General features: G+C 33.8%; 1 protein-coding gene across 1 annotated transcript in view; it reads left to right on the top strand.

Annotated features, from left to right (window-relative positions):
• Positions 1 to 19,859, top strand: part of SGO2 (shugoshin 2) — a 40,036-nt gene that overhangs the window by 614 nt on the left and 19,563 nt on the right. Inside the window, exons 2-6 of the mRNA XM_040642207.1 lie at positions 1,365 to 1,540; positions 2,348 to 2,425; positions 9,511 to 9,596; positions 15,411 to 15,547; positions 16,634 to 19,813. Coding sequence (XP_040498141.1) covers positions 1,365 to 1,540; positions 2,348 to 2,425; positions 9,511 to 9,596; positions 15,411 to 15,547; positions 16,634 to 19,813 — 3,657 coding nt within the window. The remainder of the gene's footprint in view (positions 1 to 1,364; positions 1,541 to 2,347; positions 2,426 to 9,510; positions 9,597 to 15,410; positions 15,548 to 16,633; positions 19,814 to 19,859) is intronic.

The following is a 19,859-nucleotide window of genomic DNA, read 5'->3' as shown; positions in this document are numbered from 1 at the left end:
GGGGGAAAAAAAGTGGGAAAAACTACCAAGATAAATTCTCATCACTTCTGAAAATTATCTCAGTGGTTTGTATCCATCTTAGCAGGAGTAGGAGAGGTTTCCTGCTGATATAGCCCCTGTGAAGAGTAATTGTGCATGCCCTGTGAAATAGCTGAACTTTCTGAGTATCTTTAAATCTTAATGTTGCTCCTACCCAGGTGTCTAGGGTCATGTGGTATGTTAGACCCCCTCGTACAGTGGCTATTTCCTGCCCTGTTTGGCAGGACGATTGTACACCTGTTATGAAGGAACATATTGTGTTTGAGGAGTGCAACAGGAAAATATTATTATCCTTTAACTCTGGAGTGCAAAACCAGTTCTAGTCTGTTTTCATTTACTGTGTCAAAGGTGGCTGTCTGAAACTACTTTCTCTATGCCAAAGATAAGGTACTTTTTTGGACCCTGTTTTTTAGATGCCCAAACATTCCCTGAATATTTAAAAAATATTATTACTTTTATAAACGTATTTTATAGATACTATATTTCTATTCAGTGGGCTATGTTATTGAATAGTGGCATTTAAATAAAAATTATGAAAATATAAGTATATTTTCTGTGTATTAAGGAAACACACTGTATTTAAGGTGAGCTTTACCAAGGAATTCACAATTAAATTTCTCTGCTAAAAACACGGAAACATCTCTGATTTAAATTATATTTACATAGTGCTTGTAAAGAGAAGGGGTCAAATTTAGATTGCAGTAAATGCCTCGAATTAAGAGTTGGTTATTTAGGGTGGAGTAGAAGATCCAACAGTGTTTAGATGATCTGTCCAACCTTACAGTAAGTATGCTCCCTTTCACTCAAGATTTTGAAAAATGGAATTTGGGAGCATTAACTGATTTGTTAATTTTAATTTTCAATTTTCTGGAGTCACAGAAACTGGCTTTAAAATTTTGACAGATTGGCTACCCTAGTACCTATGGGATATCTCCAGTTAGAGCTTTGGAATCAGCTTCTCCATTCTACCTCCTAGTCGAAGTAGGAAGGCAGGTAGGGCAACAGGTATCAAGATCGAGTTTTTGTGACTGGTCTAATTATCTGGGATACTGTGTCTATCCTAGACGTCTTTTATCCTTAACTCTGTATTCACAATAGTCTGCATTCCTCACAGCTCTTTTATTCTTCATCTTCTGTCTAGCTTTTATTTCTGCAGATCCAAACTCTGGATATATTTTTTTCAAAACTACATCTATACTGTCATTCTATTGTTTTCCAACCTTTAGTTAAAACTTACAACATTTTTTGCCTAAAATAGTTTCATTAAGGATATGAAAACTTATGAAGATGTAAGTTCAATATTAACTTTTAAAATTTTTTTACAGACAATTCTTCTATTTTCAAAATTTCTTTAAAGCACAACAACAGGGCATTAGCTCAGGCTCTTAGTAGAGAGAAAGAGAATTCTCGAAGAATTGCAACCGACAAGACGCTATTGCAAAAAGAAGTGGAGAAGCTGAATTTTGAGAACACATTTCTTCGCCTAAAACTAAATAATTTGGTATGGAAACTTTATTGTGTTTGGATTCTAAATTATAGAATAATTATTATATTATTATAGAAGCTCTAAAAATGTTTTTCAAATCTCCAATCATTGTGAAAAATCATTGAAATTGAAAGAGTATGTCATGTTAATGAACAAACTGTTAATGGATAATTAAATAGGTGTCTTAAATCTACATTCTAAATGTACACTTGGGGCTCTGCAAGCTGATATAATACCTTGATCAACATTTGGTTGCTTATCATTAGCAAAGCTTGGTGCATTAATACATTTTAAGAAGATGGACATAATTCTTCCAATGAAAGTAGGGGAGTTCCCAGAGTGTTTGTACTCTCTTTTAGCCCCAGCATTCCCCTGGCTACATGCCAAATAGAATGAAGAATGTAGTCACTGCTTTCTCTTCCAACTTTCAACTCTGTCCACAGACAGGTCAGGAAGAGCCAATAGTCAGCTAGGCTGCAACTATAGATCTAACTCAAATGAGCAGAAATTAATTTATAATGGAAAAATTGATCTATTTATGAGTGTTAAATTGCCTGACAAACTATGTTCACTTGCCATGGGATGTAGTACTATTATGAGAAGATAGAGAAATGTTTCTAGGAAAATTTATAATTGAGAGCTCAAAAGCAATCAAGGTGTATGTGTGGGGGGTTTATTTGAACTATAAAATGTAGCACCTTTTTAGCTTGATATGATCTCAGTTATTTTCTAAGTCTTCTCAGCTGGTGATATCCATAAATGTATGATATAATAAACCCTGAATCTTAATTGATGTAAGAGGTCTTTATTTTACACATACAGAATAAGAAGCTCATAGAAATAGAAGCACTCATGAACAATAATTTGATAACTGCAATTGAAATGAGCACTCTTTCTGAGGTAAGTAGAGTTTATGTGTAAGTAGTGTAATTTTTTTTTTTTTTTAAGATTTTTTAAATTTATTTGACAGAGAGAGAGACAGCCAGCGAGAGAGGGAGCACAAGCAGGGGGAGTGGGAGAGGAAGAAGCAGGCTCCCAGCAGAGGAGCCTGATGTGGGGCTCGATCCCAGGACTCCGGGATCATGCCCTGAGCCAAAGGCAGACGCTTAACGACTGAGCCACCCAGGCGCCCCAGTAGTGTAATTTTTTAATCATTACTAAGGATAATTGCGATTCAGTAGCATCAAGGTTAGAGATTCATATTTTAAGCTTTGTGCAAAGAAATGATGATAATATTAATTTTAACTGGCTAATAGCACATTATCATTTGGTATAATTGGTTATTGAAATTTTTGTATAAAAATTAGATTTTGGTTAGAACATAGGAATAGACAGTTCAGTGGAACATAATGGCCCCTAACCACTAAAAACATGGAAGACATTCATAAAAAGGTAGTACTTCAAATTAGGAAAGAATTTGTATTATTAAAAAAAGGGTGGGCACAATTGAAAAACTATTTGGGGGAAAAAAATAGAAGATCCTACCATATTCCATTCTCTAAAATAAATTTTAGATGGATTTAAATAAAAAAGAGGATATATAAGGTAAGAAGAAATTACAAATAAATCCATGTTAGATGAGAGAGACCTTTCTATACCTAGAAACAAAGATGAAAGATAGAAGCCATAAAGGAAGCTATTGATGGATTTTCTCAAGAAAAAAATTTTTTTAGAAGGCTAAAAATCATCAAAATTAAAGGCCGGTGGCAGACTGGGAAAATTAAACAAATAGCAGATAAAGCATTAAGATTAATAGTTAAATAGCTCTTATGATCTATCATGAGGAAAATCAAATCACTAGAAAAATGAGGAAGGGAAAAGGGCCAAATATTAGTGAAATTAACTCAATTATCTAAATAGGGAAAATAAATGCCAGGAGTTAATAACGAATGAGAAGGCAAAATATACATAATAAACTGAAGAAAGGTTAGTGAAGTCCCAATTTTATGTAAATTTCTTGATAGATTCTGGAGAAGTGCTTTAGAGGGCAGCTTTTAAATGGAATTGCCTATATTTAGATCCCAGCTCTGTTACTTCCTGGTCCTGTGACCTTGGCCTTTAACTCTTTCAACTTTAGTGTCTTCTTCTGCATGGTGTAGATAATGGTAGTATATCCAAAAAGAATTACTGTAATCGTTAAATGTGGCAAGCAATTAATCATTAAATGTGGCAAGCGTTAAATGTGTCCTGGCAATAGGAAGAGTGCAATAAATGTTAGCTGTCATTACTTTTTTATTATTCTGTGTATATCTTCCTGTGTTTTCTAAATTTTCTGCAAATCTCTCCTTTTAAAAACTTTTAAAAGTAATTTTTAGGGCTCGTAAATACATAGTCTTTGTAGTAAAAAGGTAGGAACTCTTTCAACCTATGTGAACAACGTTTAGTTCCTTTGTCAGAAGTTTTATAAAAGCTAGCCAAAGAGTACATACTTTATCACCTAATTTAATCCACATTTGGATAAAGAAAGGATTTGCATAAATGTCCCTGTAGAATAATGTTCACAGGACGTGTAGCTTCTAGCGTTATTATAAATTTGATACCTAGTACAACCAGTGAGCAGAGATGCGCCTTATACATTTAGTACCCTCTAAGGAAAAGAGATGCCATTCACTGGGTGGGGGGTGGGTAGGAAAAATCAAGGGAGGGAGCTCTGTTTCGTGATCAGCTTGCAGGGTTGAATCAAATCGCCTTGAATAAATTACTAAGACTAGAATCAGACATAGCAGTGGGGAGTGTAGAGTTAGTACAGGAATTGGCTTGGAGAGTAAGAGAAGGAAACTAATTAATTAATTAGCAAGACCTGGGGGAACTTTGGAGAACAGTTAGCCCTAAAAACTTTGCCAAACTGTTTGTTGTGAACTATGTGATATAAAGCTCCTTCCTTCCACTAGTTCTTTAAAAAAATCTTTAGTAAAGTCAGCATTGTTCCCAGATGCTTTTTGTGTATTTCTCTTTGGAGAACTCAAAGAGAGCTGAGATCAGCATCTGGATTTAGCAGAAGAAAAAGAGAGTAAATGCAGAAGCTGGAGGGTGAAGGGACAGCATACAACCCTGGTGTCCGCTTTCTTGGACTTAATATTTAACAGACTAACTTTGCATATCAAGTTTTGAGTTTTGCAGTTCCTTTTCTTTTTAGTTGGGGGAGAGGATGTGGGGAATGTAGACATTCTAATATCAGAACAATATAACAAAATATTGAAGGAAAACTTCTTTTGTTTCTATTCTGCTTTTAGCTACTTTGTTCTTTCTCCTTTCTGCTCCCCACACCTCATATGGGTAACTGCTTTGTTTCTTTATATTAAAACAAAAACATAAATATTTTCTTAATTTTCTTTCTTACACAAAAGGTAATATACTGTCCCTAATTGTTCTATGGCTTACTTTTTTTAATGTGACATATCTTGAAGATCTCTCCATATGATTACAAGGAATGCTTCCTCATTCTTTTTTAGTGCTGCTTAAGATAGATCTAGAATGGACTTCTATTAACTAGGCTCTGGGTTGGACACTTGGGTTGTGTGTTGCTGTTGGCTTGACATTAGTATAGAATGCCTTTTCCTCTTGCATTATTAATTTTCCCTCCCTTCTAGATTATTCCCATCAGGATGCAAAAACGTCATCTCCTATCTCCCATCTTTTAAAAAAACAAAAATGAAACCTCTTACTCATCTCCCACCCCCAGCTACTCTCTCATTTTTTTCCTTTATAGCAAAACTCTTTGAGACAATTATTTATACTATCTCCAGTTTCTCTTGAACCCAGTTGGGATTTCACCACCACTCCACTAAAAGTGCTCTTCTGAAAATTGATCTCCACATTATGAAAACCTCTAGATATTTCTTGGTCCTTATGTTGGCCTTCATGTGACTTTTATAATACTACACTCTCCTAAGTTTCTTCCTACCTCTCTGATTGTTCTTTTTCAGTCTGTTTGCTGGTTCCTCTTTATTTTCCTGACTGCTAAATTTTGGTTACCCCAGAACTCAGTTCTTGGACTTCTCTCTTCTATCCACACTTGTTCCCTAAATGATTCATCATTCTCATGGATTTAATTATTGTTAAATACTCATGACTCCCAAATTTGTACCTGCAGCCTGCCCATCTCCTTTGAACTCCAGACAATACCTAGCCAACTACCTTTTTGGCATTCCTTTTAAATTTTACATTTGCCACCAAACCAGTTCCTTTTGGGGTCTTCCTCTCAGATAATTGCAATTTTGTTTTCCTATTTTTCCCTTACACCTCTTATTGGATCCTTTAGCAAATCCTTTTCGTGCTGCTCTAAAAATCAGTCCAGAGTTTTACCACTTCTTATAACCCTGACTTTCACTACCCATCCAAGCCACTGTTTTCTCTTACCCAAGTTCTTGGGGTGGCATCCCAACTTGGGCTTCTTGCTTCTGCGCTTGCCTCTATATTCTCTTCCCAGCATAGCAGCCAGAGAGAGCCCATTAAAACATTAGTCTCTGCTGAAAACTCTCCAGTGGCTTCCCATGTCATCTGTTGCCCGTTATTGTCTGAAAACTGAAACTCATGTTCTTTCTCTCACCTCATTGACCATTCTTTAACATCTTTCTCTCACCTCATTGACCATTCTTTAACATCTTTCTCTCACCTCATTGACCACTCTTTAACATCTTCAATCCATAGACCTCCTTCCACTCCTCAAACACAGGCAAGCTGCCGCCTCAGGGCCTTTGGACTTGTTCTTCCTTCACATGGCCTACTCCCTTACTTCAAATCTTGACTCAAAAGTGACTTCAGTCAAGCCTTTCCTGGCAACCCTATATAAATCTGAATCCTTCCCCACCCCCGCCCCAACATTTCATATTCTGCTTTTCTTGCCTTAATTTTTCTTCTTATCACTTAACACTGTATGACATATCATTTTACTCATTAATTTTATTATTCATCTCACCAGAACATAAGGTTCTTGAGTATAGGATTTTTGTCTATACCCCACCAATGTCTAGGACATACTAGAAAGCAATAAATTTTAATAAAATGTTGGATAGTGTTTCCCCATTAAAAATTATCCTTTTTTTTAAGGGTAATGTGTGTATTTATCTTATACTACTTCTGTTATTTATCTTTTTAAATAAAAATAAATAATGTATTTTACATTACTTTTTTAGCATCTATGGTGATAATCATATGGTCTTTCTTTTTAGATGTATTAATATGATGACATTTTAGTAGCTTTCCTAATTTTGCAATTCTGGAATAAATTTCAGAAATGATTTATTATTGCATTCCTAAATTTTTTTTGCCTGTATTTTGTTAGGAATTTTTAAATTGTTATTCATAAGTAAGGTTTTCTTATTACACAGTCTTTTAGACATTGATAAAAATGTGATAAATACTGAACTCATAAAAAGAATTTGGATGTTTCTTTTTCCTGTGATCTAGATAAATGATATAGTCTTAGAATTATTTTTTCTTTAAATGCTTTGTAGAATTTGTCTGTGAAACCTGGGTCTTTCTTGAAAGGAAGGGTTGCTCTTTGTTCACTTTATTTATTCTATGGATATTGGTTTTCTTAGGAAAATTTCTCTATTTCATGGTCAGTTTTATTGAATTATATTTACTTAGAAAATTATTTCATTCATGTTTTCAAATTGATTTGCACAGAGTTGGCCATAATAGTCTGTCATTTTAAAATTTTGTTTGTGTTTTATTTTCCCAGTTGACTATTTTTTATATTTGGGCTTTTCGTCGGTTTTTTGCCCCACTAGGTTAGGTAGTTGTGGTTTTTCTAATTTTTTTTTTCCTTTAAAAGAACCGTCTTCTGGGTTTAATTTTTTTTTTTTAGTTTTTGATTCTATTTTGGTGTTTCAAACTTAATTAATTTTTGCTTTTATCTTAGTAATAAGTTATTAATAAGTTATTTCTTCTTTCCTGTGGTTTATTTTATTGTTCTTTAACTGAATCAGATGCTTTCTTTATTTTTTTTTATTCCTAACTCTGTAGGAAGGTACCATTTTTTTTACACTGCTCTGAAAGATTTTTGTCTTTAGTTTTGGGAAATTTGACCCTGATATATCCTGGCATGGATTTCTTGGAATTTATCCTTTTTGGGGTTCACTCAGCTTGAATATGCAGATTAGTTTCTTTTGCCAAGTTTGGGGCATTTTCAGCCATTATTTCTCTAAAACTTCTTCAGGTCTGCCCTCTTTATCTCCCTCTGGGACTTCAGTGACATGAGGGTTCTATCTTTTGTTATTGTCCCATAAATCCCTGAACCTCGTAATTATTTTTCAGTCTCTTCTCTCTTGCTCAGATTGGGTGCTTTCTGTTGCTTTATCTTCAAGTTCACAGATTTCCCCCTTACCTTTGTTTTTGAGTCCATTGAGTTTTTAATTTATTTTATTTTGGTTATTGTATTTTTCAGGTCTAAATTCCCATTTGGTTCTTCTTTATATTTTTTCTTTATTTGCTGAGACTTAGTTTCTTTGCTGAGATTTTCTGTTTTCTCATTTAAGCATGTTAGTGATTGCTTATTAAAGCATTTTTATGATGGCTGCTTTAAAATCCTTGTTAGATAATTCCAGCATCTGTATCATCTTGGTGTTGGTGTCTTGATTATCTTTTCATATTCATATTTAGTATTTTCAAATTTAGGCCTTTTCCTAATTCTTGGTGTGATAAGTTATTATATCTTAGACATTTAGGCATTATATTAAGAATCTCCAGATCTTATTTAAACCTTCAATTTTAGCAGGCCCCCTCTGACATTATGCCAGTGGTGAAGTGCCACCGACTGCCAAGTTGGAGGGGGTCAAAGGTTAGGTTCTCTACTCAGCTTCTGTTGTCACCCTGGAAGGCATGTCTCCTAATTGATGGATGGGGCTTGGAGTTCAGGCTGACACCACCCTGACTGGGACAGACGGGGGTGCCTCATGACTTTCTGGCCTCCACTGACAGCAAGATTGTGGGAATTATGAAGGGGGAGGTTGTTACTGTTGAAGAGTGGTGAAAATCCTGACTTTCTACTAGACCTCTTCTGTTACCACTGTAGAGGAGAGGAAGAGACACTCCCCGTTATTACCAAGTAAGAATGGAAGTCTAGAGTCCCCATGTGTTCTCCACTGACATTGTTGGTACAGGGGGTATCCTTATTACCACTGGGCTGTCCTCCTTTCTTCTTGACCTTTTCAGACAGTACCCCTGGTTTGAAGTAGAGTTGGCCTTGTTAATAGCCTGTGAATATGGAAGTCTAGGCTCCCCATTTGGCTTTTGCACCTTTGACCAAGTGTGTGTGGGTCTATTTCTGGACTCTCTTGTATTTCATTGATCTGTTTGTCTGTCTGTATGCTAATACTATACTATCGCAATTATCACAGCCCTCCAACTTTGTTCTTTTTCAAAGTTGTTTTAACTATTCTGGGTCTGTTGCATTTCCATGTGAATTTTAAAATTAGCTTGTCAATTTGGCCATACTCCTGTTTCTATTACAGGTTAGCACTGTAATAGGAAAACATGGTTGTGGGTTGCCTAATTTTATGGTCTTTATTAAATAATTAAAACATGTTCAGAAAATGTTCAAAAAATTAGAAAATATAAATAAGCAAAAACTTAAAAGATACACTAAAATCACCCAGACTTTTAATTTTAAAGATCATTAAAAAATAGATTATAAAATGCGATAATATATTACATAATACATATGAAGACACAAGCATATTGAATATTTATGTAGAGATATCATGTGTGTGGGTATACACACATGTATTTATTCATATGCAGAGAAGACCGTTTGGGAGTTTGTATACCAAAATATTAGTAATGATGGCCTTTGGGGACATGATAAAGGTTGAATTATGTTTAACCTTATCACATTATTCTCATTCGACTATTGAAGACTAATGCAAGAATTGTTCTATTACTATTGGTGTACTTGTATAGTTAGGTGCTTTAATAACAAACATTTAATGAGATTAGAAATTATTTTTCCTTTTTGTTTTCTTTATTCTTTTCAAAAACAGTTTCATCAGAGTCCCTTTCCACTGCCGACTAGCAAGAAGAAACGGGTCAGTAAACAGTGCAAGTTGATGCGTCTTCCATTTGCAAGGTAATTGCTTCAAACTTAAATACTTGTACACTTCTAGCTAAATAAGACTTTGAATATTTGGTTTTTAAAAAAGATTTTATTTATTCATTTGAGAGTGAGAGACAGAGCATGCACACAAGCAGGGGGAGAGGCAGAGGGAGAGGGAGAAGCAGACTCCCCACTGAGCCAGCAGGGAGTCCAGGACCCTGAGATCACGCCCTGAGCCAAAGGCAGACGCTTAACCATCCGAGCCACCCAGGCGCCCCTGAATAGTTTTTATTTGGTATTCTTTCTTGAAACATAGAAAAACATTTTAAAATAAATAATGAAATACTTGTTAACATTGTACCAATAAAAGAAATTGAAGGCATAACCCAGTAGAGCTAAAATAATATTCAGCTTTCCCATAGACTCTTGAGAAGAAAGAGGCAAAGGCGAACCTTTAGTTTCATGGATTTGAATTATACTGGTTCAGAGTGTTTAGATTTTTATGTAGTACATTCAGTGTTTGTGTGTGTTGTACAATGTTTGGGTTTCATCAATGTGTAGTTGTCTGGTAAGGTAGGAATGAGATGGTCTGTAGTTTCTTGCTATAGGTTGTATCTCCAGGGCTGCAAGGAGACTTACCCATCAATTCAATAACCACAAGCATCTGTAGTATCCTGCTACTCTTTGGTTCTTTTCTTTCTTTCTCCTAGGTCCCCACTGGCATCATGTCGTTAGCTGAATAAATCTGATAACTATTTCTATCTTCATTATCTTGCGTACTGCAGTATATAATTCCTGCTTTTCTATATCTGCAACAACACTTGTTGTTGTCTGTCTTTTTCAGTTTAGCCATATTGAGGGGTATTACATTGAGGTTTTAATTTTAATTTCTGTGATTATTAATGAAAGTAAACACCTGTTTATATGTGTTTATTTTCTTTCTATTAGGTTGTCTGTTTTTGTTTTTTTTTTACAGATTTGCAGTTCTTTCTATACATTGTGTGTAAATTGTTTGTGCATTACAAATATCTTTTACTCTGTGACTTGCCGCGTCACTCTCTCAATGGTCTTTAGATGAACGGAAGTTCTTTATAAAAATCTAACTTATATATCTATATATCTTCATCTATCTATTGCCCCCCCATGGTTACTACTCTCTGTACTATTATCGCCTCTTAAGAAAATCTTTACCAGTTGGAAGGCCATGAGGCATTCCCTTAGGTTTTTTTTAAAAGCTTGAATTATACTGTGAAGAATATCAGTCAATCAATAGCAAGCTTTAGGATTTTCCCTTTTACATTTAGATCTTCAGTTTACCTAGAATTTGGGGTATGATGTAAGGGAAAGGTCATAATTTATTTATTTCATGTGGAAATCCTGTTGACTTTGTATGACTGGGTGTGTATATGGATCTGTTTCTGAACTCATTATTCTATTACATGAGTTGTTTTGTCAATACTACATCATCTTAATTACTAGCTTTATAATAAGTCAATATTTGATAGTTTGGGTCTCCATTTTATTTATTTATGTTTTTGTTCTTGAATATTATGTTGGCTCTTTTGGCACCTTTGCATTTCCAAGTGAATTTTAGAATCAACTTGCCAGTTAATACACACACACACACACACACACACACACACACACACTTATACACACACACTCTCTCTCTCTCCTTTGGAATTTTGTTTGGGATTGCGTAGAATGTAGTTCAGTTTGGGGAAAATGGACATTTAATAAAATTGAGTGTTCTATCTATGAACATAGTATATCATCATTTATTTAGATATTACATATTTTCTCTCAATTTTATAGTTTCTTGACTAGTTATTGCACATCTTAGATTTTTCCTACTTATTAGGTATTTAGTGGTATTCTGAATGTTACTGTTTTTAAATTTCATTTTCTTCTTGTTGCTAGTATATAGAAATACAATTAATTTTTGAGTACTGACCTTGTTTCCAGTGACCTTGCTATTGATTTTAATAGTTTATCTGTAGTTTTTTTTTTCCATTTTCTACAATTTTATTATTTACAAATAGGGACAGTTTCTCCTTCTCCCCTTCAGTTCGTAGGCCTTTAATTTTTTTCTTGTTACAGTGACTACTTTTTGTCAGTAATTAATAAAAGTACTAATGATGGACATTCTTATGTTCCCATTATTTAATATGTTTGCTTTTGGGTTTTTATAGATTCTCTTTAACAAATAAAGAAGTTCCTTTGTACTCCTGGTTTTCATGAATGGCTTAATTTTATCAAATGCTTTTTATGTCACTATCAAGAATATATTACTTTTCTCTTTTTTTCTATTAATTATTTTAAATATTTTTTTCTATTAATGTAATGAATTTTAAGGATTGATATTTGAATATTAAATCACCTTCTGCAATGAACTGCTCCTGATGATACATCCCTTTGATATATCACTAAATTTTACTTGCTAATTTTTTAAAGGATTTTTCATTGTATGTTAATAATAAAGATGTTTTAGGGGCGCCTGGGTGGCTCAGTCATTAAGCATCTGCCTTCGGCCCAGGGCATGATCCCAGGATCCTGGGATCGAGCCCCACATCAGGCTCCCTGTTCCTCTGGGATCCTGCTTCCTCTCCCATTCCCCCTGCTTGTGTTCCCTCTCGCGCTAGCTGTGTCTCTCTCTGTCAAATAAACAAATAAAATCTTACAATAAATATAAAACATCTTTTTTTTTTTAATAATTTGTCAAGTTTTGGTGTTTATATTATGCTGGTCATGGTAACTGAATTGATAAGTGCATTTCTTTTTTGTTTTCTTTAAGTATTTGTGTAAATATTTTTTTTCCTTTAAAGCTTTGGGAGAAGTTATCTGGGCCTGTAGTTTTCTTGTGGAAAGGTTTTTGATAACATCCCATTTTAATAGATACAGGAATATTCAGATTTTCAATTTTTTCTTATGTCAGGTTTGTTAATTTTTCATAAAGTTTGTCCATTTCATCTAAAATATCAAGTTATTGGCATATAGTTGTTCATAACAGCTCTAGTTACTTGTTTAATGTTTGTAGGGTATGTAGTGATGTTCTCTTTTTCTTCCTTAATATTGGCTATTGGTGTTTCATAAATTTTTTTCTTGATTAGTTTTGCTCTAGGGATTTATTGTTTTATTTATCTTCGCTAAATGAATCATCTTTTGGGCTATGTAGATCTTTTTAGTATATTTGTTTTCTGTTGCATTTAGTCTGCTTCTTATTATTTCTTCTTCCTATTTTGCTTTTTCTTTCTTTTCAATTAAAACTTTTATTATTACTGTTATTATTTGTTTCTTGAGCTAGTTTGGATTATTAATTTTTAGGCTTTCTTTTTTAAAAATATGTATTTAAGGCTTATTTTTGTGTAAGTATTGCTTTAGCTGCACCACACAATTTTTGATATGCCATATCCTTATTATCATGGAGTTCAAAATATTTTCTACTTTCTGTTCTGATACATTATTTGACCCATGGATCACTAACAAGCATATTAAATTTCTAATCAGCTGGGTATTTTTTTTTTCTAATTACTTTTTATTGTTGATTTCTAGCCGATTTCCATTGTAGTTACAAAACATAGATCAAATGACTTTAGTCTTTTGAAATATATTAACACTTGCGTTAGGACACAACTTGGTCTAGTTTGGTAAATATTTTAGATGCACATAAAAATAATGTATTTTGTGGTTGTTGGATGCAGTACTTTATGTTTGTCAGTTGTGTCAAGTTTATTGATTATATTGTTCAGAATTTCCATATCCTTCTTGCTTCTCTTGTCTATTTATTCTATCAGTTACTGAGAGAAATGCATTAAAGTCTTCCACTATGATTATGGATTCCTCTATTTCTCCTTTCAGTTTTGTCAATTTTTGCTTTATGTATTTTAAAGTTGTTAGTAGATGCATATAAGTTTAGGATTGATTTGTTTTCCTGAAGACTTGTTTTATCAGTATGAATTATTTCTAGAAATGATTCTTGCTTTAAAGTCTATTTGTCTGATATAACATTTCCTTGGTTTATCTTTCTCTATAACTTTACTTTCAAACTCTATTATATTTAAGATGCATATAAGTTCTTTTTTTTAAAAAAATGAATTCATTGTAACATTTCTTTTAATTAGAATATTTAGCATGTTTGTATTAAATATCGTTGACAATATAATTGGATTTATACCTGAGATCTAGTTATTTTCTGTTTGAGCAACTTGTTTTGTATACTTTTTTTCTCTAAAAACAATTTTCCATTATTTAATTTTTCTTATCTATTAACTTGTTTTCTTCTACTGTTCCTACTCTAGTGATAGCAACATTCGTCCTTAGATTTTTTTAACACTTTAATACGATACATATATTTTAATCCCACAAATTACTACTGTCATTGTTTTGTGTAGTCAAGATTCATTTAAATTACACACATGTTTAACTCTTCTGTTTTTTCATATTGCTTCCTGCATTTTTTTAAAAAGATTTTATTTATTTGAAAGAGAAAAAGTGTGAGAGAGAGAGCATGAGAAGGGGGAGGGTCAGAGGGAGAAGCAGACTGCCGGCTGAGCTGGGAGCCTGATGTGGTGCTCTATCCTGGGACTCTGGGATCATGACTGAACTGAAGGCTGATGCTTGAGATATACTTCACCTGTCTGTTAACGTGGCTAATCTCATTTTGGTCCTTTTATCCTTAGCTGAGCTGGTTGGAATCTTCCTCACATATATGTAATCTATGAGTCAGCCAGAGATGGCGGGTGGGGGAGTTTACACACAAAATTTGGGGCTCCCCTCTCTACCTCTCCTGTTATTTCCCCCATCACACACCCTTTTGCATCTGTTTTAATTGTCCTTAATTCTTGAATCAATAAGAATATAGATTTCTAACTTTTTAAAAATGTGGCAGTGGCTGAAGTTATAAACTCACCTTTTTTTAAGTGTTAACCCCCCTTTATTATCTACTTGCTTTTTGTTTACTCTCCAGTTACTTCAGGTAATTTTAAAAAATATTTTACCCAGAATTTATCATCATTATGTTTGATAGGGCTGATTTGTCCATTATGAGAAGCAGAACCTCTCTCCTCTCTGTTTATTTTTGTTAACTTATTTCTTCAAGTGGCATAGAAATTTCCTCCCAATGGCTATTCTAATAGTTGACTTTAAATTTTTAACAAATATTTATCAATATTTATTGTTACCATTATCAATAATTCTTATGTATCTGTGATATATTTGGCATTCAGGGCAAAATCTTTATCATTGAGGGATATTAACCCTCATTCTTTGAATTCAAGGTCAGTTTATCTAATTATTTCTGTGGGTTTCTATGTCCAACCCCCCCCCCCACCAGCCAAATAGATATAACTACTCCAGGAACATGGCTTTAGTTTACATGGATGCCTTTTGGAAATATAGCAAACTTTAGTTCACACTTAACTTTATATACAGTTGTACTTGTTTGAAACTAGAAAAAGAGTTTTGGGTATTCCATAAAATTAATTGTAAGAAAGCTGTAAGTATTATATATGAGTATTTGTAAGTATGTTTGAAGTTTATTCATTTCATTAGTCTTATTATCCTAATAGCCCAACCAGTGATTATATCAGTTATCTCTTTTTGAGGCCACTGGGGCTATGGGGTAAGAAGTATTCCTGTTTTAGTCCAGGTTCTATACTATTAGAAACTATCTCTTTCCTACGTGTAATTGTCTTCATTGAACATAAGATACCATAAGAACAAAAAGGTACCAGAGTGGGTTTGCAGTTGGATCTTAAACAAATGGAATATAAAAAGAACTATCCACGTAATTTTGTAAGTAATTTTTGTAAAATACTAAATTTCTCATTCATTTCCACTTGCCTTTAGGGTTCCGTTAACTTCAAATGATGATGATGATGATGATGATGATAAAGATAAAGAGAAAATGCAATATGACGACAATGTTATATCAAAGATATCACCTGACAGTCCCTCTTCTGTATCAACAAGACAACCTTTATCAAGTCAGTATAACTTGGAATTGTTATTTCTTAAGGAAAATAATCATGATATGTGTGGCTTACATGATTCAGATATATTTTTTCTATTGTTGATATGCTTCCCAAAGGTGAAATTTTTAAAATTAATTTTGAGTATCAGTATTAAAAAGTTATATTCATCAGACTTTTTCTTGAGGCCCATGGTGTATAAACAGTTAATAAGTTAGATCTCTTATGTTATAAATTTGCTAACTTCCACCATTTAAAACTGCTGGTAAAAAATTTAATTTTTAAGTAAACATGCTGACAGATGTCTTATCCACCATGGGCTAATGCTGTTGTTCTGCGAGTAGTATTTAGAAATGAGTCAGCCTAAAGAGCTTTCCTTGGTATCTTATTAGCTTACAAATTGAAAGATACCATATATTTATTTAGTTTCATCTTCTCCTTTTCATAGACAAAAAAACTGAGGGTCTAAATAGATTTTTGTGACTTTTTCAAGATCATAACCAAAGCAAAAACTTGAGCCTGGATAATGGTTGAGCCAGAGAAAATGATGACACTTATGTTTTATTTACATGGTTATTTCTAAAATAATAATCCTTCAGGGGAGTCTGGCTGATGTATTTATCATAGATTTGCAGATTGGATTATGGAACCATAGGTATATTTCATTTAGAGCTTACAATTATTTTTCCTTTATAAAAATTTATGTGTGTATATATAATTTATATAAACTTTAGCTGCCTGCTGGTAGCCTTTTGATAGTAATCTTTATCAGAGTCATCACTGTTATTTGGGTTCATTTGCTGGCCTCCTCCCACTTTAGAAATATATGATAATGGCTTTACTATCAGCTATACTCTACTGTTGGGGCAAGGCAGAGTGAATTCTTAGTATATATATTTTCCATAGATACAAATGTAAAATATGACTTATGAATACTCTGATCATTTCTACTTTATTTTTATCAGCGTAAATTCTAAGTATCTGAACAGAACACATTGTCAGAATCCTTTCTGTGAAACAGCTTTTTAATCTAATTTGTTTTAAAATAACAGATTCCTTGTCATTACTTATTTCCAAATTTTCTTTCCCTTTATTTTATAGAAGGTCATTTATACTCAGACCAAAATTCCATGAGTTCTCCGATGAGCGAGATGAAAAATGCCCAGTCAATCAGCCACAGAAAGGAGAAACCATCTCTCAGTAATGTAACGGAAAGGAAAAAACATGTGTCATCTCAGGAATCAAATAATCCTTCTGTTGACAGTTCTCATGGGACAGACTTGGATCAACAACACATTTTAAGTCCAGAATTAAATTGGAATAATGAAATAAATGATCATACTAATGAAAAGAATATTAAAATGCAAGGAAACATACAATGCCTTCCTGACTCATCTGAGTCTACAAGTGAGCCTACTGCAGAGTACGTGAATCCAATTCAGGGTAGTGATGACTTTCAGTTGCAGAAAACTGTGTATGATGCTGACATGGATTTAACTGCTAGTGAAGTAAGCAAAATTGTTACAGTTTCAACAGGGACTAAAAATAAAAGTGATAAAAAATCAAATGGTTGTGGAATAAAAACTTTCAGAAAAGTGAAAGATTCAAGCTCTGAGAAAAAGAGAGAAAGATCAAAGAGACAATTTAAAAATAGTTCAGATATCAATATTGAGGAAAAGATTGAAAATGGACCAGAGAAAAGATCAGTTGTCTTGAATAGCAAAGGGGATTCAGAAGATCCAAATTTTATTTTCAATACTGAGCAGCTGACTCAGTTGAACATACTGAAGAAAGAAACCCTTCATAATGGCTTTGATCAAGAGGACGGACAAAATACACAATGTAATAAAAGAAAGAAAAGAATACATGTAACAAATGAGCAAGAGGAAGCATACTCCTTCTCCCAGAGTTCAGATAAATTTGATATAGGTCAGAGTTCTTTAGCTTATCATAAAAGTAAAGCTTCTAGACAGACATTTGTGATTCCTAAGTTAGAAAAAGGTAACTTATTCTCAAACCAAAAGAATAAAGAAACCACTTCTGAAAACCTAGAAGTCACAAGTGCATTTCAAACAGCTGATCTTTCCGCCAAAGATAATGAAAGTTTATGTGAGTATGAGCCCCAGAATATGTTGGATTTGAGAAAGCATGTCACTGATATGCAGCCTGCTCAGCAAAATGAATCAAAAATAAATGAGAAGCTTAGGCAGAAAGTAAATCGGAAGACAGAAATAATTTCTGAAACAAACAAAGTATATGGGGATACTGCTAAAGATGTGCATGGCCCAGGAAAAGGTTACTTTTCCTTCCAAGCCCAGGAGGATAAAGAAACCATCTCTGGAAACCTTACAGTTTCAGATGAGTTTCAGAAACCTGCTCTTTCCACCATTGATAATGGAAACCCGTGTGATCGTGAGATCCAAAATGTGTTGGATTTGCAAAAGCAGATCACTGATGTGTATCCTGTTCAGCAAAATGAATCAAAAGTTCCTAAGACTTTTAGGCAGAAAGTAAATCGGAAGACAGAAATAATTTCTGAGGTGAATCATTTAGATAAGAATGTATATTTCCCAGAAAAGGGTAGTTCTTTCTTCCTAACTCAGAAGGATAAAGAAATCATACCTGAAAATGTAAAAGGCCCAAGTGAGTTTCAAACACCTTCCCTTTCTACCAAAGATAGTGGAAGCCTCTATGATTATGAGACTCAAAATGTTCTGGGAGTAGAAAAGCATGTCCATGATATGCAACCTGCTTGTCAAAATGAATCAAAAATAGATAAGAAGCTTAGGCAAAAAATATGTCGGAAGACAGAAATAATTTCGAAAATCAACCAAGTATATGAGAAAGATGACAAAGGCATACATGACCCAGAAAAAGATAACTTACTTTCTTTAACCCAAAAGGAGAAAGAAATCATCCCTGAAAACCTAGAAGACTCAAATGAGTTTCAGATAGCTGATCCTTCTACCAGAGGTGTTAGGAACTTAGGTCCTTATGAGACTCAAAACATTTTGGGGGTGAAAAAACATGTTACTGATATGCCACCTACAAAGCAAAATGAATCAAAAATAAATAAGAGGCTCAGGCAGAAAGTAAGTCGTAAGACAGAAATAATTGTGGAAATGAACCGAGTAAATGAGTTAAAAAAAAAAGGTGTGTGTGACCCAGAAGAAGGTAACTTCTTTTCCCTAACCCAAACAGGTAAAGAAGCCATTTCTGAAAACTTAGAAGTCACAAGTGAATTACAAACAGCTTATCTTTTCACCCACAATAATGGAAATTTATATGATTATGAGACACAGAATGTGGTGGGTTTGAAAAAGCATGTGACTGAAACGCAACCTGCTCAGCAAAATGAGCCAAAAATAAATAAGAAACTTAGGCAGAAAGTCAATCGGAAGACAGAAATAATTTCTGAAAAGTACCACATATATGGGGATAATGACAAAGATGTGCATGATCAAGAAATCTGTACAAAAGATCTTGCTTTTCAAGTAAATAAATCTAAACAAAGACTTGAATGCCAAGATCTCATCAGTGGATACTCTATGGAAATCAATAGTAATGAAAAGGAAAATTGTGATCAAATTTCAAATCCTTACAAACTAGTTAAAAAGCATGGGAAAGAATCATCAGGCAAGGCAAAGATTTTCGCAAAAGGTAAAAACAAATCTATTTCACAGTTACCAGATTCTTTACAGACGTCTGTCTTCCTAGAATCAGATTTAAAATACATTACTAATGAAGCAGATTCTGATCCTGGTAAGCACATGGACCTCCAGGAGAATCTAAAGGAAAGCTCTACAACTCTGAATGAAAAGAGAGACATCCCTTTTGTGGAAGTGGTAAAAGAAGGAGAGTGTCAGGGCAGAAAAGGAAACAAAACGGCATCTAAATCAAAGAAAAGGAAGACCATCTGTCCTTCAGAGAGCCAGAAGGTAATGCAGGTAGTATCTGACACTGACCAGGGAATATCAGTTAAATCTGGACAAACTGATGAGGAAAAAAATTCAGCAAATGAGAGAGCTGTCAAAATGAAGGCAGACTTTTACAAAGAGGCATTTAAATCTTTATCTCAGGTATATTCACCTAACATACAAGATTCTTCCTTTAAGAGCATGCATGAGGATTTAGTACCTCTGAGTATTTCTCCTAGTAAAAATCTGGTGATAAAAGAAAATTTTGCCCTGGAGAGCTCACCAGTCTTTCAAGTAAGTGATGATGACCATGAGAAGATGAAAGGGAGGAATTTCAACCAGAGAACACAGAAATCAGGAATAGGTAGGTCAGCAGCTGAAGTGACCAAGTAAATGTATTGTCTTTTTTC

The sequence above is a fragment of the Ursus maritimus genome, unplaced genomic scaffold, assembly GCF_017311325.1.
Source record: "Ursus maritimus isolate PB19 unplaced genomic scaffold, ASM1731132v1 scaffold_1, whole genome shotgun sequence".
Lineage (NCBI taxonomy): Eukaryota > Metazoa > Chordata > Mammalia > Carnivora > Ursidae > Ursus > Ursus maritimus.
This window is presented reverse-complemented; position numbering and strand designations above follow the sequence as displayed.